A 20322-nucleotide genomic window follows, 5' to 3' on the forward strand; every position below is an offset into this window, starting at 1 on the left:
TGAATGAAGACAGCCAGGCACGTTACGCTATCCAGTTGAGCTGAGTGAATATCAATATGCAGCCTACCAATTTTACTTTCATACCACATGACTTCCTCACTGACAATATAGGAAAACAAAATCCAAACACTTGGATTGCCACTGACTATTATATTGGGATTATTGCATTGGTGATTTATCCTGTAGTGTAGTTTATTGTTATGATTCATAATCACAATATTCATATAATTGTACTTACTTATATGTAATTTACCATTCCAGTAGAATGCAATTCATAACTGCAATTCATGGTGGTAGGTTAACACTGACTGTAGTTCCGGAAGAGAGGGGGCTGTCTTGCTGCACGAGCACAAACTTTTAGACCAATAGGAAAGCTTCTACCTATAAACTCAAACTTCCATTGGCGGACCTAGCCTCGCCGAGGAGAAAAGTTTTGGAAGACCGGCCCATGATTTGTCTGGATTGAAATGTAAGCCTGTCTCTCCTGCTATCAGGAAACACATCGCGGATTTGTCCTTCTCACTACTATCGTTAGTTCGGTTAACACAGTACCCGTGGCCGGAGGAGAGCGAGGATTTGTGCTCCCCTAGACAGGTTTCCGGACACCAGCGAAACTGGACTCGGAACTGGACGGAAGGCGTAACTCCGAGATCCCAATAATAATTTGTGGACTAAACGCAATGGGTAAGTTTTTATGGAAATATTGTGTGGCCGATGATGGAGTTAGTCTATAACAGGCACTCGACCGGATATTCCTACATCTTTCAAGGAACGAATTATACCTACATTCTAATGAATCAATTATGATTGTAGGCCTATAGCGATGGCTTCAAATAAAGGCCGAACAGTTTTGAGCTTCAGTTGGTTTTATTATGGGATTTTCCAGTGGCCAGTATTAATAGCCAATTAGTAAAACTATAGCATAGCATAGCATATGCGTAAAACATATTTTTACTGCAAATGTATCTTGAAATTCAAATATAACGCTATAACAATGGAGCAGTATGTTATGCACAAACTGAAAAGGTGCGGGGTTTTTATTTGCAGGGGGCTGCCTAAAGGTGGGACATGTTGTTATTTTCATCACACGCTTACTGATTCGATTCTTACGCATCTGTTTTGAGTGCATTAAATATATATATCCCAATACATTTAAGACAGTATTAATAGCCAATTAGTAAAACTATAGCATATGCTGTAAATAAGCATTTAATTTGTCCTTAACGGGTTGAAAACGACGTTGCAGACCGCCTTACGTCGACTAAGGACTCAAGGAACGGGAAGCACGATTAACAACACTAGTCCTAAAGGGCCTTTACAGGCTACTACAGCAACATGTCGTCTAATTTAAGATTTGTGTTTCATTGTGTTGCCTCTGTGTATGTTTCCATGACACCAGAGCCAGCCTTTGGAGAGGTGAACCAGCTCGGCGGGGTTTTTGTCAACGGCAGACCGCTTCCCAACGCAATCCGGCTGCGGATTGTAGAGCTCGCCCAGCTGGGCATCAGGCCTTGCGACATCAGCAGACAGCTCCGGGTCTCCCACGGCTGCGTCAGCAAGATACTGGCCCGGTACAACGAGACCGGCTCTATACTCCCGGGAGCGATCGGGGGCAGCAAACCACGGGTCACCACGCCTACAGTGGTCAAGCACATACGGACATACAAGCAGAGGGACCCGGGTATCTTCGCCTGGGAGATCCGGGACAGGCTACTGGCTGACGGAGTTTGTGACAAGTTCAATCTACCATCTGTGAGCTCCATCAGTAGGATCCTCCGCAACAAGATTGGGAATCTGTCCCAGCAGAGCCAGTATGAGTCCAGCAAGCAGTCGTCTCACCCACCACAACCAACGCTACCATACAACCACATATACTCGTATCCGACCCCCATCGGAGCCTCTGGGACCAAAGTACCGACTCCCCCGGGCATGCACTCCCTCCCTGGACACATGGCTATGCACAGGATATGGCCCTCCTCCCACTCGGTAACAGATATTCTGGGGATTCGGTCGATAACAGAGCAACAAAGTAAGCATGATTTTTACTTTGGTACACGGGCAAACCAATTGCTGTAGTAAATGGTTAAAATTAATAGGACAACGCATGGGTTGGGGTATGTGTGTGTGTAGTGAGCCTAGTGGCAAGATGTGTAACTTTATTAATTTGGAGGTATGCAGTTAAATATATGACCAATGCACATACGGGTCTGTATATGCACTATGTTACTTACGAATAACAGATAAAAGAGTGACTATTCTGGAACGAACTGCAAAAAAATAAATTGGCTAAGTTAATTATGTGTTATTTTGCCAGTATTGGTGAGTGCATACATGAGTAAAGTTTAGTTCCTAGTTCAAAGGTTGCATTAAAACAGATGGTTAAAGGAAGGCTTGCAACTAATAAGTAAGGGGCGGATGTGGAATATTAGTGGGATAATGAAGGGAAGGCGCAGCGGTGCACGAGGAGATGAACTAAAATCAAAATGAGGTGTTCAAGGCTTTGCCATGCCATGACTTACAGCCAGACATTTTGTTCTTGCACGACTTGCTTCAAAATACACTCCCCTGAAATGCAGTTTCACATGCTTTTAGTCTACCGGGCTGCTCTGTGTTGTTCCCTAAAGGCCCTATCCGAGTTTAGAAACTTGTTTTTGTTATTTACAGTCATGTTTGGACAGTTAGGTTTCACTAGTGTGCTACCACAAATGCAAGTCTGTTTTGGAAGCATTGTAAAGCAAATCTGACCTCCATCAATCATGATATATTACTGTTGTTGTGAATACCATTTTTAGTGACAACGTTTCTTGTGTTAGCAGAGTGTTAGATGTCAGTCGACCACCTATGCGCTTGTCATACCCGTGCTTCTGTCAGAAGTTAGAACGGCCTCAGGTCTCACCGCCTTGTGGATATGAACATGCCCTTTTCCTTAGTGCTTGTGTAGTCCTCATTAGATCCATGAGGCCTCGGCCATTCCATGTACTCATTTAACTCAGACAATCTAAACAACAAGGCTTCGCCCCTCAAAGGCAGCGCAGATCTTCAAGCCGAACAAGAATTCCCGGAGAGGAATGTGTTCTCAAAGGATGCCTTTATAAACAACTTATGCATTTCCAAATTATTAGCAGATGTTTGCTGCAGGTTTTGAAAGCCGAAATAAGTGTCATGTACACTGAATGACGTGAGGGCTTTTAGCGCCACAATCACTTCGCCAGCCTCGAGACTCAGGTTTTCATAAAACAAATCCCTTACTATGACATCGAACTGCTATTGGGTTTACACTACAACAGTGGATGAATACAGTAGACCTATTCTGAGACGAAGAGCGTTGACGCATATGGCGAATATTGCCGTCATGCGTAAAGATGCGTAAATCATCATAATTGCATTTGAATTATGGCGATCATTCCAAAGGCGTTGGTCATCAAATGGCACTCTCTCTCTCACACACACACACACACACACACACCTTTCGCATTGCACTATTTTATAGGCCAGGCCTACCATGCCATCGAGAAAGGAAGATAAAGTACCATGCATATTCCTTCCTCGAATTAACCTAAGACAGCCTTATGTCAGTGAATGATTATTTTGGAAATAGCAAGAGACCCAAACATTTTAAACCGACAAAAAATATTGAAACACATGTCTATGCACAAAATACAACTCCAAGTAAAACCTGCTTTGTTGAAAGAAAGAAAAGGGGGCCGAGAAAAAAATGATCCAATGGTCTTCTCAAGTTACAACACTGGTGGGCTTGCTTTTCCAATTCTAAACGTTAGCACCCGTGTATAATATCATATCCATCATGTACAAAGGGGAAACGGTTAAAGTACATCTAATTTGTCCCCACAGAAAGACTGGTTTGGGTAAATGTTACTGACCATTACAGCAATGAGCTGTTCCGTTTTGATCAGTAGGCTAAGGCAAATACCCACACCACACACACACACACGGGTACCAGGCGCCTTCTGTATGAAATATAAGTTGACCTAGAATTAATTCAGATTTGAGATGCCAAAAAGCTTTTTAAGTATAGGAATGTCTAAGCATAAAATCGCAAATGATGATCGTTGCTATTTCAAATATTTTTCGTGTCTTTGCTGGATAACTTTTTGTTGGGGGGTTTTTGCTAAAAAGCTGTAGGGGGTGAGGTGATATGAATGCCTAGAATGGTAGATGTGAGTGGTAGCGTGAAGTCTCTTCGGTTCATCTCCTCTGACCTTCCTCTCCTCTGTCTCTGTCTGTTTTGCCCCATGCAGTTAGTGACAGTTCGTCCTTTCCCAGTGCCAAACTAGAAGAATGGAGCGTTATAAACAGGACACATTTTCCGCCGTCAGCAAGCTCTCCACTAGTCAATGGCGTGCAGGATAAACCACCGCATTCTATAGAACCTGAAGCAAAATACAAACAGGTAAAAGGAAACACATCCTTGATCAATAAAATTGCATCCTCGCCCATCTCTAACCTAATGTGTGTTAATCTCAACAACGGTGTAGTACAATATGATACCCTTCCATTTTTTGTCCCACACTTATTGTATAATCAACGTAGAGTATGTTTTCTCGGTGCTTTTCAGTCATATTTGACACGCTCTCTCCGCTGGGTGTGGGCGGTATGCCTCCAGACAAGACACCGCACCGTAGAGTGTTTTGGGCCTAGGCTAAGGGTTGTTCTTACGGCTACATTAGGCCTGCTGTGCTATTACATTACTATTACGTGTTGTAGTTTTGTAACCATCATTGGCATATGATTGATTCCGTTCTGTGACAAATTAACCATGTACCTGGGACCCCATGACTCATCAATTTCCTTGCATGTGATAGCATGTTGACAAATGGACATGTACTGAGAAGCTCAGTGGCTGTCATTAGCGTAGCACGCCAAATGTAGATTTAAATTGGAACAGCTCTTGTCGATATAGCCAAACGTTGCATGGCCAAACGTTGTAGGCATAATATATTTGAGAAATGATTATGTATTTTCTGTTGTTGAAAATCGGTGTATTTTTCAACTTTGTATTTTGCAGCCACTTGTCTTTGTCTTACAAGGTTTAGACTTTAGGGATATGAACGAAGAAACATTTTGTTTCGACTTCTCAAGCCCTCATATTTTCGACCAGTGAACGTGGCACGATGAATCAGGTCGTTGATTTACGCCATTGGACACGTTTCTACGGTTTATTTTTTGTTGCGAGAAAAGAAAATCCATAAGCATGAAACGGAGACAGACCGACTCACAAGTTAATAATAAAAGTCTAGCCGTTGAAGAAATATTATTTAAATGTTTAAATTCAAATTTGAGTGTTTGTATATGTTATGCTTACAAGGATCATTAGGACTGCCTAATTACATTACATTTCCATATTGTCTTAGCCAATGTGCTAAAATAACTAATATTATGCCTAATGTAAATGAAAAATAAGACTGAAGTTTAAATAATTAAAACGCAATGACACATTTAAATATTTTGACCAGTAGACTACATTTTAGGCATATTTATTAAGCCCCAATAATGATTTGCACGCTGATCTAATAGAAGTTGAAAGGCATTGCTGAAATTGTGGGTTCATTCCATCGAAACTTATCCCATGCACTAATAGGCCTATAGTCGAAAAACATATTATATTTTAGTGTGTATAAACGTTGTTTCATTCCAAAGGAAGAACATCTCACTAGACTCGGGATAGTCTTGTGTGAGAAAATATGGTGCATTTTATGCTGCGAAATAATACATCGACTGCAAACGGCGCAAACAACGTGTGAGGTAGAGGGACGAGGGAGAGGACAGGGAGTGTGAGCACGAGCGTGCATGAGGGATATAGTATGTTTAAGAAAGTGAGAGGGGGAGGAGGAGGCATGCATAATTGGTATGATATATCGTCGGAGCCACGCGATCTATCTCGAGTTATGCATGGTAACCTCAATATATTCAATAGGCTACGGTTGGATGCATCAATGGGGACAAATGATGCAGAATAGCACATGCGGCGCTGGTGATATAACTCCCTGGGATAAAAATATGGGAAAAAAAACAAACATAGCCCAATGCCCATATGATCAGTAGGCCTATAAATTGCATAATCAGCCATAGGTCAAGTGTGTATTTTTACTTCTACGTACTTTATATTTTGCATATGTCAAAGTCTGATCTAAAGCAATCGTCAGAATAGAAGAAATGCTTATAATTCGATTAATTTTCAACTATTTTGATAGTAATTTGTAACGTATGACTTTCTCTGCGTGCCACAGGCTTGTCAATGGAAATGTAGGGGCGGCAGGGTAGTGGTTAGAGTGTTGGACTAGTGACCGGAAGGTTGCAAGTTCAAACCCCCGAGCTGACAAGGTACAAATCTGTCGTTCTGCCCCTGAACAGGCAGTTAACCCACTAGGCCATCATTGAAATTAAGAATTTGTTCTTAACTGACTTGCCTAAAAATTTGTAGACGATAACTTGCTGATGTACTAAATCCTTTAAAAATGGTGCATATTCTATCCTATAGGCCCATACTGCAGTTTGCACGCACTTTCAAACACACTACTCGTCTGCCCTCACCCCACAGTCCCTCACTCAATACAAGTTGAGTAGTCTTGTGGCGATTGAAGTAAGAAGTGTGGATTTTCAAAAAGTCAATGTTGATTACGTACAAATTCAAATAAGGATTATTTTTCTCAATCTTTCGAGTGTCAGCGAACAGCGCATGTAGCCTATGCAGCTGAAACGGCACAGCTATTTACTGATAAGAATGAAAAATGAAAAACGACCTCCCAAATGACAGGTCCACAAAAGCATTAACAGATGAATAAAGACAAAATGTATTTTTTTAAATCCAATACACACGTAAGTATAAAAAAAATAATAGCCCGAAATCAAATAAATAAATCGTAACTTCGGGTTCTATAGGCCTACAGTAGGCCTACACGGAGTACCTGATGTACTTTTAACTGTACTTGAGGAATCCTAGTCCTGTGCCTACGGGGCTGAGGGTGAGCTATCATGTCACTCTTTGGAAGAAGAATGGAATCATTAACTTTCGATTTAAGGTAATGACACGCACATACATAAACAGTGCCCACGGCTCGGATGTGATGTTTAAATGCCTTTCTTCCGCTCCGGAACTCTAGAGTCTAGAGGACATTTTTTTTTTAATCAGACATAACATAGACCATTAGGTTTCATGCTAATGACAAATCACTGGTTTTGACTGACATTTTGGATACGACAGCATTTTTCCTACAGTTAAGCTTGTATTTATTATTACAGCATTGAATGCATATCAAGGCTTCTGTAGCCTAAATACCTCGAGATATTGGATTCTATTAAATATGAGAACATATTTCTTATCAGGCTAAAGACGGCCTTGTGCAGCGTTCTCCTATACCAGTTCAGTGGACTGCTTTCATCCGTCAACACTGATTATTCTCAGTCATCTGGGTCGTTAGATGCTCTGTGCGTTAGAAAAAAATACACTGCATGGAAACGATCATCAAAAATAATGCGAATTATGTAACGAAAAAAAAAATGAATTGGTTAAGCCTGTCTTTTCCGTTTGCCAGAATTGACTGTAGAATCGATAGACGTTAATAGAGCTCTTGCGCACAACAGGCAAGCCAAGGACTGTATTTTTTTTTTTTACATTTTAAAAGTATGACTTAACATTGAATATTGACAAATAAAGGGGCGAAACAAACAAAAATTAGGCCTATGCGAAAAGCAAGTCGTGTAGAATATCATGATTTGATCGAGTGAATCTAGCCTATTTCAATAAACCTGTATGTGTGTATTTCATTATTTATCAATATCCTATAACGGGGAAAAAATATTGTATCAAATTAAGATATGGGCAACAAGGGCTAGGAAAGTCTTCTTCCTGAACTATTTTCAGTTTTCACAAATTGAAATATCTTGAAAAAACTAAACATAAATTCAAAGCAGTAGGCCTAGGGAAATACTCGGTAGAAAAAGTAGATAATTTAACCTCAAACTAAAATGGCATTATGTAAATTGGCCCATAGCATTTTGCTTAGTGAAATAAAAAATATCAGTTAAATATATAGCCTCCTTAAAAACGGAAAGCGATTAGAATTGGTGTATTGCATGGCTGTGGATTTCAGTCGAAAGAAAAAATATATATAAGCAATGGGTGTTTAGGTTGAGGAAATCCTGGACAAATACTAGACAGGAACGAGAAGTATGCTCACTTCTGCAGAAACCATTCTTATTCTCACTAGTTACAGAATAGACCACCCATGTATATAATGTTGAAACAATTGTGTGAATTCTTCAAGATATGTTTTGTCATGGTGCCAAATGTTACTCATGCTTAACCCTGTACTTTTCTTTCCCTTCTTAATTTCTGTCACTCCAAATCTCCCCTGTCTCAATAAACCCTCAACTTCTCCCAACCCCTATTGTAAATTCAGCCCCCATTTCACATGTTGTATACCTCACCACTGTACTCTTCACCCAAATTCTAACTCAACCCTAACCCTCACCTACTCTCACTTCTCCCTCTCCCTTTCCTCCTCTCTCACTCTCTCTCTCTCGCCACTTCCCTCACTGCCATACTATATCACATTTCCCTTGTGTTTCTCTCCTCCCCATGTCTCACCTTCTCTCTCTCCCTTTCCTCCTCTCTCTCCACTTCCCTCACTGCCATACTATATCACATTTCCCTTGTGCCTCTCCTCCCCATGTCTCACCTTCTCTCTCTACCTCTGTCTAACCTTGTGTTTCTCTCCTCTCTCTCTCCCTCTAACAGACCCAGAGCGGCCTGCCCGTGCACAGTGAACAGTTATGTCTCTCTACCTACCGCTCTTACCTGCGTCTCACTCACAGAACTAGAATGACATCCTACTTCAATGGTCTCACCATCCTCTCTCTCTCTCTCCTCTCCCTGACAGACGCAGAGTGGCTTGCCCACAGTGAACAGTTATGTCACAGCGCCCAGCATCCCAGCCTACCACCCTCCCACCCCAGTGTCGCCCTACATGGGGTACAGCGCCACCACGTCGGCCTATGTGACCGGTCCCACATGGCAGCCGCACAGTGGCAGTGCTCTCTATCACCACAGCTGTGACAACATCGCCGCTCCGCTGGCCTTCAAGGGTATGACAGCCCACCACCGTGACGCCATCCACCCCCATGCCCACCCCATCACCGCCTCAGCACTGTAGAACACAGACAGACGGGCCGGTCGGACGGAGAGACAGAGGGAAGAAGAGGGGGAGCAGGACAGACGGACGGGCGGATGGAGATAAGAGGAGGGAGGAAGGAGATAAGGAGAAACAAGTCCTCCTTTACCATGGGCCTGGTGCCAGCTCATTGCACTCACCTCTTCTGTATTTATATGGTGACCTCACCTGGGCCCCATATCCATCACAACATTCTCTTCCATACCAAAGACACGGTGACCTCACCTAGGCCCCATATCCATCACAACATTCTCTTCCATACCAAAGACACGGTGACCTCACCTAGACCCCATATCCATCACAACATTCTCTTCCATACCAAAGACACAGTGACCTCACCTAGGCCCCATATCCATCACAACATTCTCTTCCATACCAAAGACACGGTGACCTCACCTAGGCCCCATATCCATCACAACATTCTCTTCCATACCAAAGACATGGTGTGGAGAACTCAAGTTATCGCCCAGTTAAAGACAGGACATGGAAGGGAAACCTTGCCACACTATCTACAGACATGACACTGGTCTGTGGCCCTGCAGAAAGCTGACCGGACAGGTGTATTGAAGGACCGACTGGCTGTTTCTCATATTTCCATGGCGGAAATTGTGCCATTCTCATCAAGGACTTGCCTCTTAAACCCATTTCTGCACACTTCTCTGCAAATGTTATTAGGGACAGGAGCTAAAGTACTGTAGGACAATCACAACCATGAGGGAAAAACAACATTTGCATTTAAGTGTATCAGGGGTGATATCAATTGGTATTGTTTTGGATGTTTGTACTTGTATTTTTTTGTTTTATTATTTTGACAAGTTACAATCTTAATATTGAACATTGTTCTTTCACTTCTCGACTTAAATGTATCTCCATGTGTATTTATTAGACTGACTAAAAGGTACTAGGGTTGAACGGAGTACAATTATTACATCAGAAGGCCACGGTGGAAACAGTGTAGGCCTATACGGATGTTCCCAACACACTTTGACAGCCTTTGGCATTAGTCTTCTGCGTAAATGTTTGAAACGACATCATGATAAAACGGTAGAGCTGCCCAGGTCCAATCTAATATCCACAATGAAATTGAATGTATCTTCATTAAAGGAAACTGTGTGGAATTGACCCGATTCTTCCTGAATTGTAGCAGATGTTTCAAAAGACATTTCAAAAAAACTCTTGTGTTTAGAAGACCTATCCCAAAAACACCTTCTGCGTGAAATAATATTCGACACACTTTTAAAAGTCACACGCGTCTTTGTGCTGAATGAACCCAGTGTTGTATAAATATATGCAATCATTTGATACCTTTTAAGCAAGCGCTTAGTTCTTACATGAAAGATTTTTGATGGTCATAAAATCGTTAACATTTGTCAGTGATATTAAGCTATATTGTTGGCTACGACTCGAGGTTCAGAATGGCTGAAAAATCAACATTGCTTAACAATAACTTCTCAAAACATTCTCTGTGTGTTGCTACTTTCTTTTGCCAACCTGATGTTCGCTTGCCATGAGGCGAGAAGGGCCGAATGTTGCGTGCGTGATTCCAACAGGGCTTCGGGCGTAGTCAACTCATGGCAGAGTGGGATCCGTCGGCTGTCTCGTATAAAATTGATTCACTTGGAATTTGGGAGAGGAAAAACGTTGGAAGGTTGCCGACGGGGTGCTCTACAACTTCGTAATCCATAGAGAATACATCTCGTTCTTTCTCCTTTCCCCCTTTATGGCATTTTGACTCTGAAGGGGTAGGCCGCATTCCAATTACGCATGTGTGTTGAATTCATTTTTGACCATTGTAACCTTCTTCTCCTACCGATAATATCTTTACCCATATTAAAATGCACAGCTTCTGGCGTAGATAACATTTATTTGTTGTAGTTTTAAATACATTTGTTCTAAAGACACACACTAGAAATGTATCAATGGTTTTTAATAATACTTCCCCCCCCCCCCCCCAGTCTCAATGGATCGGAAAATATTGTGCGTAAAACGTGACCAAAAGAGAGTGATTCAATGAGTGTCTCAAGAAATGTTTGACATGAGAGAAAGATGCCGTTCAGAAGGTCTATTCAACCATGGACTGGGTAAAGCACTCTAACCACAAGGCCACTGTTTTGGTACCTGTTTTCATCATCTAGGTATAAAACAAAAGCCTTTGTGCCTCCAATGGCATTGTGTCTGTCTGATCGAGGGGCTGATGGAGGGAGGAGGAGAGAGAGCGTATGTATGTATGTCGGAGTAGCAAACCGACCTCCACTCCAACTCGGAGACTAGTACTGACAAAGACATACTGTTTTGCCTGTGGTCTGTGAGGTCACCAGCCACCTGACCTAGAGTGTGTACACTCATTAAGTCCTTAGCAAACAGCCTGCCAGCAGCACCAGGCTGAGGTTGTGCTGCAGAGGTGTGTACATGTTTGTTTGTGTGTGTGTGGTGTGTGTGAGCTTGATGAAACATGGCAGCTCCTTTACAAAGTATACTTCATTAATGTATTACATAGGCAAGGACGTCGGTTTCAGAGGTGTGTGTGTGTGTGTATATGTGTGTGTGTGTGTGAGAGAGAGAGAGAGACGTGTGTGTAAGCTTGATGGAACTCGGGAGCTATTTCACATTAACATATTATATATGTGCCACAAAGGAAAGGGGATGGGTGCCCAAGTCCCCACCAGCCCAGCCCGCCAGTGTTACAGCATAAACAGTCCCTCTGTTTGTGCGACAGTGTAAACATTCCTCTGTCCTTTGCAGGCCGGTGCTTATTTGACTTGGAAAGCACTCTCCCCCGCATCCAGTGGTCACGGACCGTTGCACCAGGGATCCTAGTGTTGTTTCTGACCGTACGTGAGCCACATCACAGACCTGCAGTGAGATGATCAGGAGCCCTATGTATAAAGTGTCTCGCAGTATTAGTGCTGATTTAGGATCAGTTTAGCCTTTTAGATCACAATGACAGATTGCATGGATGGGGAGACGGGGAGACGGGGGGGGGGGGGTGATCCTAGATCAACACTACTAGTGAGATAAACATACACTGTACCAGCCCTACTTAGAATCCCTTCAATCCATCATCAAACAACAGAGAGAACAACCCAGTCACAGCGTTCAACCTTAAGACATGAGAGGTGAGAATAGATTGGCTGTGCTACACGGTATGGGTTGATGTACACTGACAAAACAACTAAAACGCACATCACTCTTGGACAAAGTCCATTTCTTTTGGCTCATAGGAATGAAACCAAAAATATAACCACGTTCAATTAAGCCAATGCTTACATTTTTTTTGTTGAATAATAATACATGGGAATTATATAACGCTTTTCAATGACCCAGAGTCGCTTTATAATAGTAGAAAAAAAAACTATTAAAACAATGCCAGAGTAACAGCCAGAAAATCTATGATCCAAATGTTTGTAAACAACCATAACTAGTTTGATGTAAAACTATGGGTACTCTTTAGTCTAATCTGGGCACCCTTCAGGATAATGTAGGTCAAACGTTATGGAAGTGAGGTCTAATAGGGAAACTGTCGTTTTAGGAATGAAGGGGGGGGGGGGGGGGGAACACATGTTGTTAATTAATGATGTTGAGTCTGCCTCCAAATGTCATATGGTTATCTTTACTCCACTACACGCAATCAGAAACAAGACAAGCTCCAACTAAAGTGTGCTACACACACACTACTGGAATACATGGGTTAAGAGCGCATTTAAATTCACGCACGCACACACAGTGGACTAAAGTAACACTAAGCAGGGCACTACACACACACGTGCACACACACACACACACACACACAGTCTACTAAAGTAACACTAAGCAGGGTGCTACACACACACTCAGTCTAATAAAGTAACACTAAGCAGGGTGCCACACACACACACACACACACACACACACACACACACACAGTCTAATAAAGTAACACTAAGCATGGTGCTACACACACACACACACACACAAACACAAACACACACACACACACACACACACACACACACACACACACACACACACACACACAGTCTACTAAAGTAACACTAAGCAGGGTGCTACACACACACACACACACACACACACAGTCTACTAAAGTAACACTAAGCAGGGTGCTACACACACACACACTCAGTCTAATAAAGTAACACTAAGCAGGGTGCTACACACACACACACACACACACACACAGTCTAATAAAGTAACACTAAGCAGGGTGCTACATACACAACTACAGAAATACATGGGGTTAGGCGCGCTCTTGTTCATTGGACTTTTTAAAAGGAAGGTGACAATAGACAGATTGTTTTCTATGTGTCTTAAAAACAGCATGTTTAAACACACAGGTGAGTAAAAACGATAAATTAGCAGGTCCGTTCTGGGGAGCCAAACCACTGCACATCTGGTGTGTGTGTGGCATGATGCTCTAACAGAGACTAGGTTAGGTGTACCTTCCATTTTTAACCCTGTCAGCACAGAACACTACCGTCAAACTCAAAGTGTGGATCCTACACACGGTATCGGGGAAGCTACTTTGAAAATATAGTTTAACAAGCTTCCAATTACTTCACACTGAAAAAATGTTAATCTACACTAAAGTTACGCTTAAAAAATGTATAGTTTACTTAACTGAAGTTACTTTGAAAAGCAGTTTCACTACAGCTAAACTACTTATTGATACATTTAAATCTGAAATGTCATAAACTACACATTTCAAGAACAAATCACTTTGAGGTCATACTGTATGTTAACACAATGTAATTTTGCCTATTAAACACACACAAAAAAATGAATGTTTCAAGTGATAATAAGGCAGGTGTGATGCCAAAAAATAAAATAAAATAATGCATTGTCTTTTCCTTTTGCAAAATAAGTATTGTGTAGTTACAGTAGGTAGCTACGACGCTAAATGTAAAAAAAAAAGTTATGAACTACTGAAAACACTACCCAGATTAGAATTTAGTTCAACTACCACCAAACTACTGCAAAATGCAGTTGAACTACATATAGCTGGTTACCTACTCCCCAACACTGCCTACAAATACTGTGGATACAGTATTTTCATCTTTCACTTCCCTCTATATCCACTGTGGCCTGGTAGGGGAAAAACAGGCTGCTACTTCATTTAAGCTGTGACAAGGCTACTACTGTATGTTTTCTCATGATTGCACGGCTGTCAAAGAGGAGACGGGGATAGGCCATTCTGAGGAAGACATGTCAGCCTTGGAGACAGACAAGAGAGAGCAAGGAATTCCTACACAGGTGGGGGAGTAAAGGAACGGAGAACGGCGGGGCCGGGGTAGAGCGTGGCGGTATATGTTCAGTAAAGGGGGAAGGCGTTACAGTTTGCATGCCTCTATGCGTGTGTGAGGGAGGAGTGTACTGCGTTGCTACGTTACTCCAGTGCACGTACCGAACACATGTTGCAAGAACTCGAGAGCAAACGCATGCATTCGACACTCCATTACGAAGAGAACAGGTTAAGCATTTACAATTCCATCCATCCGCAGCCTTCAGTTGTTAGTCTATCACTGACCGTACAGTGGGCCTCGGGGCAAATAACCGGGAGTCTTTCCATTTTGGCAGAGAGCAGCTCACACATTAATGATGAGTGTCAAATAGCAACCTGACTCAACATAGCCTACTGCTGACTGCTGCCAGGAGAGGAGGGTGGGGGGGGGGGGTGGAGAGAGAAGGAGCCAGGCTAAGCCACAGGTGTGTGTGTGTGTGTGTGTATGTGTGTGTGTGTGTGTGAGAGCGTGCCTACAGGAGATATACAGCAGAATGAGAGAGTGTGTTGTAGACTCCATTCTCTGCTCAAATATTTGAATATCTGGAGGTTGTTACTTGAGCTTGTTGTAAGCTACGCTGCACCAGTGATTCAGTCAGCCCCACAGACCCAGAGAGGAGACTGATATGAAGGCACACTCTTGGCTAACAGCTTCTATGGCTGACAGGAACACACACTCATGCATGCACGCACACACGTCTCTCTCTCTCTCCCTCCCTCCCTCCCACACACACACAAACACACACACACACACTTCAAGTTTGACGTGTTTTAATCTGTCACATACAAGTAGCTTCATAGGGACTTTGAAAAAGATATTCTACGAAATTAAAAGAAAAAAAAAATCACAAACTATTTCAAGATATCAATGCGAGTCTCTATTGTCTTCTATGATGATTTTGTCATTTCTATTCAATGTGTACAAAAATGACAGAATTTTACAGGAGGCTTCATCCTGTGCCTGATTCCGTTTATGTGAAGTCGACGTTGAATTAATGCACTGTGGGTGGAGCGTGTGTGTGTGTGTGTGTAATCTGGACATTTGGGCTTGGAACACTGTGGCTGTGTGTTTGTAATAGTTTGTAGTGGACTCTAAACCCCCTGTATGTTAAATAGGTTTACATTAGTATGGCAGCGAGATACAATATAGGACTCATCTATGCACACAGTATGTAATGGCATGCATGGCTATTGTATTAGAAGTGTTAAGTTGTTCCCAATAATGTTTGTGCATTAAATGAGGCAGCGCCTTGATTTGTCGAGGTGGATTATTATTGCGTGTAATGGAAGATGAGCTTGGACGTTGTATGGCTGCAGTGTGGATAACAGATCAGTGTTATGCGTTATGGTTCTATTCCGATTATACTACGGTTGTATTCTGGTTGTACTATGGTTGCCTTCTGGTTATACTATGGTTGCATTCTGGTTGTACAATGGTTGTATGTATGGGACGGGCACTAGCTGGAACAGTCTATTGGAGGTCACAGGGTTTAGGGAGGCCTGTGGATGTTGGAACCTGAGACAGCAGGCCTCCTAAGGCTGCCTGGTGCGCTTCAGTAAACTACCTGGTGGGCATCCTAATAGATTGCCTGGTGGGCACCTTAAGGCAAGGCTGGTGGGCTTCTTCTCATCACCAGTTCTTATTTAACCATCCGGAAACGTATTCATACACCAGCAGCATCACAGCTCCACCTGGGAGGAGGAGAAGACAACGGGGCATAGAGATGAATACAATACTACACGTTATAATACTGATTATGTCATCTAATTCCATGTGTGGAGTTGTAGGGCTGGGCGACATGGCCAAAATATCATATCATGGTATTAAAAATAAATCGGACGGTATGATGGTATTTAACATGATTTAAAACATTCCACAGGCCACAATCAACAGCCTGATCAACTCTACGCGAAGGAGATGTTTCACAGTGCATGAGGCAAATGGTGGTCACACCAAATATTGACTGTTTTTTCTGATCCACGCCCCTACTTTTTTCTTTAAGGTTGACCAACAGATGCATATCTGTATTCCCAGTCATGTGAAAAATAAAGTATTTGAAATGATTGCATGTTGCGTTTATATCTTTTTTTTCAGTGTAGAGGGTAAAGTAAAAACCCAAACCGGTCCGTGCATCAATACCGGCAAATTGTAAAATACTGTATTTCGCCCAGCCCTATGGAGTTGCCAGACTGATTTTTAGAAGGACATGCTGTGCAATAACTATTAAACCAAGATAAGGGTTAGGCTATCATTAGCAAAGACCACATCTAGATAAAAAAAAACATCTATAATATAGTATAATCAACCTCTAATTTAGTGATATGATGAAAGACGTAGGCTGCATTTTAAATTAGCCATAACATTCAAGATGTACTGTAACAAATAGCAGACGTCTCTTTACCAAAAACATTGCTCCTCTGATAGAAATGCTACATTATTATTTCTCAGTCCGTAATGACCAAACGTTTGGGAAGAAAGTGAATTGAATAGTTGTAGGAACGTCACCTGGTCCGAGTCTCATGATCTTGGGGACCAGTCCTTTGTACAGCGCCAAGTATCTGGAGAAATAATACAATATTACATCTGGAGAAACGACAGAGGTGTCTTAGAACTAAGAAAAAAAGACAACATTACTTAAAAAATAAAATAAATACTGGGATCCCTTTTATTCTAAATCCCTGTACAGTGTGTGTGTGAGTGTATGTGCGTGTGCATGAATGCGCCAACATGTGTGTGTAATTACGAGTGTTGGCATTATTGGGCTTAGCAGATGCGACTGCCTGCCCGGTTTCTGTCTCCCTCGCAGGTCAGGTAGAGAGAGAGAGAGAGCACACTAATAGCCATTGGTGTTTAGTGTAGTGTAACTTAAGGGTATACCTACTATCTGCGCTAACCCTAATGTGTTCAAGGTGATCAGTGTTCCTGGCTGGCGCTGGCCTCCCTTACCCGTCACCCCTCCCTCCCCCGTCCCACACTACGCCTCCTGCTCACCTACCCCCGCCACTGATGGCGTTAATAAGGCTCGACCCACTTCCTCCCTGCCCCTCTGTCTGATTAGATTGACCCATGGAGCGCCGCGCGGCTCGTTAGGACAGCCTTAACGACGTCTCCCATAGGGACCACTAATTAGCTGCGACTGTGTTGTGTTAGAGCATGGGGACTGGATGGAGTGGGCTGAGAGTAGACCTCTCTCTCTCTCTCCCTCCTCCTCTCTCCCTCTTGAAAAAGCAGCAGTGAGTCAGTGCCACTCCTACAGCAGCATCAGCCCCCCCTAGGCCCCAGACAATACACTAGTTGACCCAACAACACCTAGGAACCACATCAAGAGGTTCAGATGTCTTGGCGTAATGGCTAAGGGGTTGAGTCGCTGGACCCGGGTTAGAGTCCAGGCTGAGGCAACCCCCTGGACTTCAGTGCTCCATACGTACCCCTCCTCCCGGTAGACCAGGCCCATGGTCTGGAAGCAGGTCCGGTACTTGATCTCTCCCGGTATGGGCTGGGGAGCCTGGATGCGGCTTTTGGCCACGTCGAAGGGAATGTTGACACAGGAAGAGATGGTTCCAGAGGCCAGGCCAATAGCAAACTTCCTCAGGAACTCCAGGGTTGGGTCCTGACAGGGGAAAAGGGAGAGACAGGGACAAAGAAGAGAGACAGAGAAGAACGAGAGATGGGAGAGAGATAGAGATGTTCACTAAAGAGACAGAGGTCTGTGCTGCAGCAGTATCCATGGATGTTCCTCTCTCATTTATCTGCCTGGACATCTTTTTCTATTTTATAATCTGCCTGGTCCAGGTCATTGTTCAATATGAAAGAAAGAGATAGTGATATCTACAGTTGAAGTCGGAGGTTTACATACACTTAGGTTGGAGTCATTAAAACTTGTTTTTCAACCACTCCACAAATTTCTTTGAAACAAATTATAGTTTTGGCAAGTCAGTTAGGACATCTACATCATGTCATTTTTCCAGCAATTGTTTACAGACAGATTATTTCACTTAATTCAAATATAATTCACTGTATCACAATTCCAGTGGGTCAGAAGTTTACATACCTTAAATTGACTGTGCCTTTAAACAGCTTGGAAAATTCCAGAAAATTATGTAATGGCTTTAGAAGCTTCTGATAGGCTAATTGACATCATTTGAGTCAATTGGAGGTGTACCTGTGGATATATTTCAAGGCCTACCTTCAAACTCAGTGCCTCTTTGCTTGACATCATGGGAAATCAAAAGAAATCAGCCAAGACCTCAGAAAAACAATTGTAGACCTCCACAAGTCTGGTTCATCCTCGGGAGCAAATTCCAAATGCCTGAAGGTACCACGTTCATCTGTACAAACAATAATACGCTAGTATAAACACCATGGGACCACGCAGCCGTCATACCACTCAGGAAGGAGACGCGTTCTGTCTCCTAGAGTTAAACGTACTTTGGTGTGAAAAGAGCAAATCAATCCCAGAACAACAGCAAAGGACCTTGTGAAGATGCTTGAGGAAACGGGTACCAAAGTATCTATATCCACAGTAAAACGAGTCCTATATCGACATAACCTGAAAGGTCGCTCAGCAAGGAAGAAACAACTGCTCCAAAACCGCCATAAAAAAGCCAGACTACGGTTTGCAACTGCACATGGGGACAAACATTTTATTTTTGTCCTCTGGTCTTATGAAACAAAAATATAACTGTTTGGCCATCATGACCATCGTTATGTTTGGAAGAAAAAGGGGGATGCTTGCAAGCTGAAGAACACCATCCCAACAATGAAGGACAGGGGTGGCAGCATGATGTTGTGGAGGTGCTTTGCTGCAGACTGGTGCACTTGACAAAATAGGGCCTCCCAGGTGGCTCAGTGGTCTAAGGCACTGCTAGCTGTGACACCAGAGACTCTGGGTTCGAGCCCAGGCTCTGTCGCAGCCGGCCACGACCGGGAGGTCCATGGGGCGACTCACAATTGGCCTAAATTCATCCGGATGGTTTGGCCAGTAGGGATATCCTTGTCTCATCGCGCACTAGCGACTCTAGGCTAGGTGTACGGTGTTTCCTCAGACACAATATTATATGCGGCTGGCTTCCGGGTTGGATGCGCGCTGTGTTAAGAAGCAACCCTTGGTTGGGTTGTGTTTTGGAGGAGGCATGGCTCTCGACCTTCGTCTCTCCCGAGCCCGTACGGGAGTTGTAGCGATGAGACAGGATAGTAACCACTAACAATTGGATACCATGAAATTGGGGAGAAACAAAAAAATATATTTTTTATGTGGATATATTGAAGCAAATGGGTCTTCCAAATGGACAATGACCACAGACATACTTCCAAAGTTGTGGCAAAATGGCTTAAGGACAACAAAGTCAAGGTATTGGAGTGGCCATCACAAAGCCCTGACCTCAATCCTGTATAAAATTTGTGGGCAGAACTGAAAAAGTGTGTGTGAGCAAGGAGGCCTACAAACCTGACTCTGTCAGGAGGAATGGGACAAAATTCCCCCAACTTATTGTGGGAAGCTTGTATTAGGCTACCAGAAAGCGTTTGACCCGAGTTAAACAATTTAAAGGCAATGCTACCAAATACTAATTGAGGGTATGTAAACTTCTGTGATGAAATAAATAAAAGCTGACATAAATCATTCTCTCTATTATTCTGACATTTCACATTCTTAAAATAAAGTGGTGATCCTAACTGACCCAAGACAGGGAATTTTTACTAGGATTAAATGTCAGGAATTGTGAAAAACTGAGTTTAAATGTATTTTGCGAAGTTGTATGTAAACTTCGGACTTCAACATCTTGATGGTGTAGTGATGAAATCCATCCCAACCCAACAGGATAGATGTAAGGACAATGTGTGCGTGTGGGGGGTAG

The 20322-nt window shown here is 42.8% G+C and overlaps 2 protein-coding genes across 4 annotated transcripts in view; one reads left to right on the forward strand and one right to left on the reverse strand.

Moving 5' to 3' along the window:
• The first annotated feature begins 495 nt into the window (after positions 1-495).
• Positions 496-10309, forward strand: LOC139374994 (paired box 9). Its single transcript, XM_071116320.1, has 4 exons — positions 496-684; positions 1400-2029; positions 4260-4411; positions 8901-10309. Exons 1-4 carry the CDS (start codon positions 681-683, stop codon positions 9171-9173), a joined length of 1059 nt encoding a protein of 352 aa, XP_070972421.1. The 5' UTR covers positions 496-680; the 3' UTR covers positions 9174-10309.
• A 4911-nt stretch (positions 10310-15220) lies between these two features.
• LOC139374193 (solute carrier family 25 member 21) overlaps positions 15221-20322 on the reverse strand; it is a 234736-nt gene continuing 229634 nt past the window's right edge. For all 3 annotated transcript variants that reach the window (XM_071115211.1, XM_071115209.1, XM_071115210.1), the window contains exons 9-11: positions 17896-18077; positions 16973-17025; positions 15221-16158 (exon numbers count right to left, since the gene is read on the reverse strand). In XM_071115211.1, the coding sequence (XP_070971312.1) occupies positions 16097-16158; positions 16973-17025; positions 17896-18077 (297 nt within the window). In that variant the 3' untranslated portion in view covers positions 15221-16096. The remainder of the gene's footprint in view (positions 16159-16972; positions 17026-17895; positions 18078-20322) is intronic.

Source organism: Oncorhynchus clarkii, chromosome 19 (assembly GCF_045791955.1).
Source record: "Oncorhynchus clarkii lewisi isolate Uvic-CL-2024 chromosome 19, UVic_Ocla_1.0, whole genome shotgun sequence".
Taxonomy (NCBI): domain Eukaryota; kingdom Metazoa; phylum Chordata; class Actinopteri; order Salmoniformes; family Salmonidae; genus Oncorhynchus; species Oncorhynchus clarkii.

Excerpts from the sequence above, each read along its gene's own strand:
- LOC139374994 (XM_071116320.1), top strand. Across the intron at positions 2,030-4,259 it reads GTCGATAACAGAGCAACAAA|TTAGTGACAGTTCGTCCTTT; the intron begins GTAAGCATGATT and ends TGCCCCATGCAG. Across the intron at positions 4,412-8,900 it reads CTGAAGCAAAATACAAACAG|ACGCAGAGTGGCTTGCCCAC; the intron begins GTAAAAGGAAAC and ends TCTCCCTGACAG.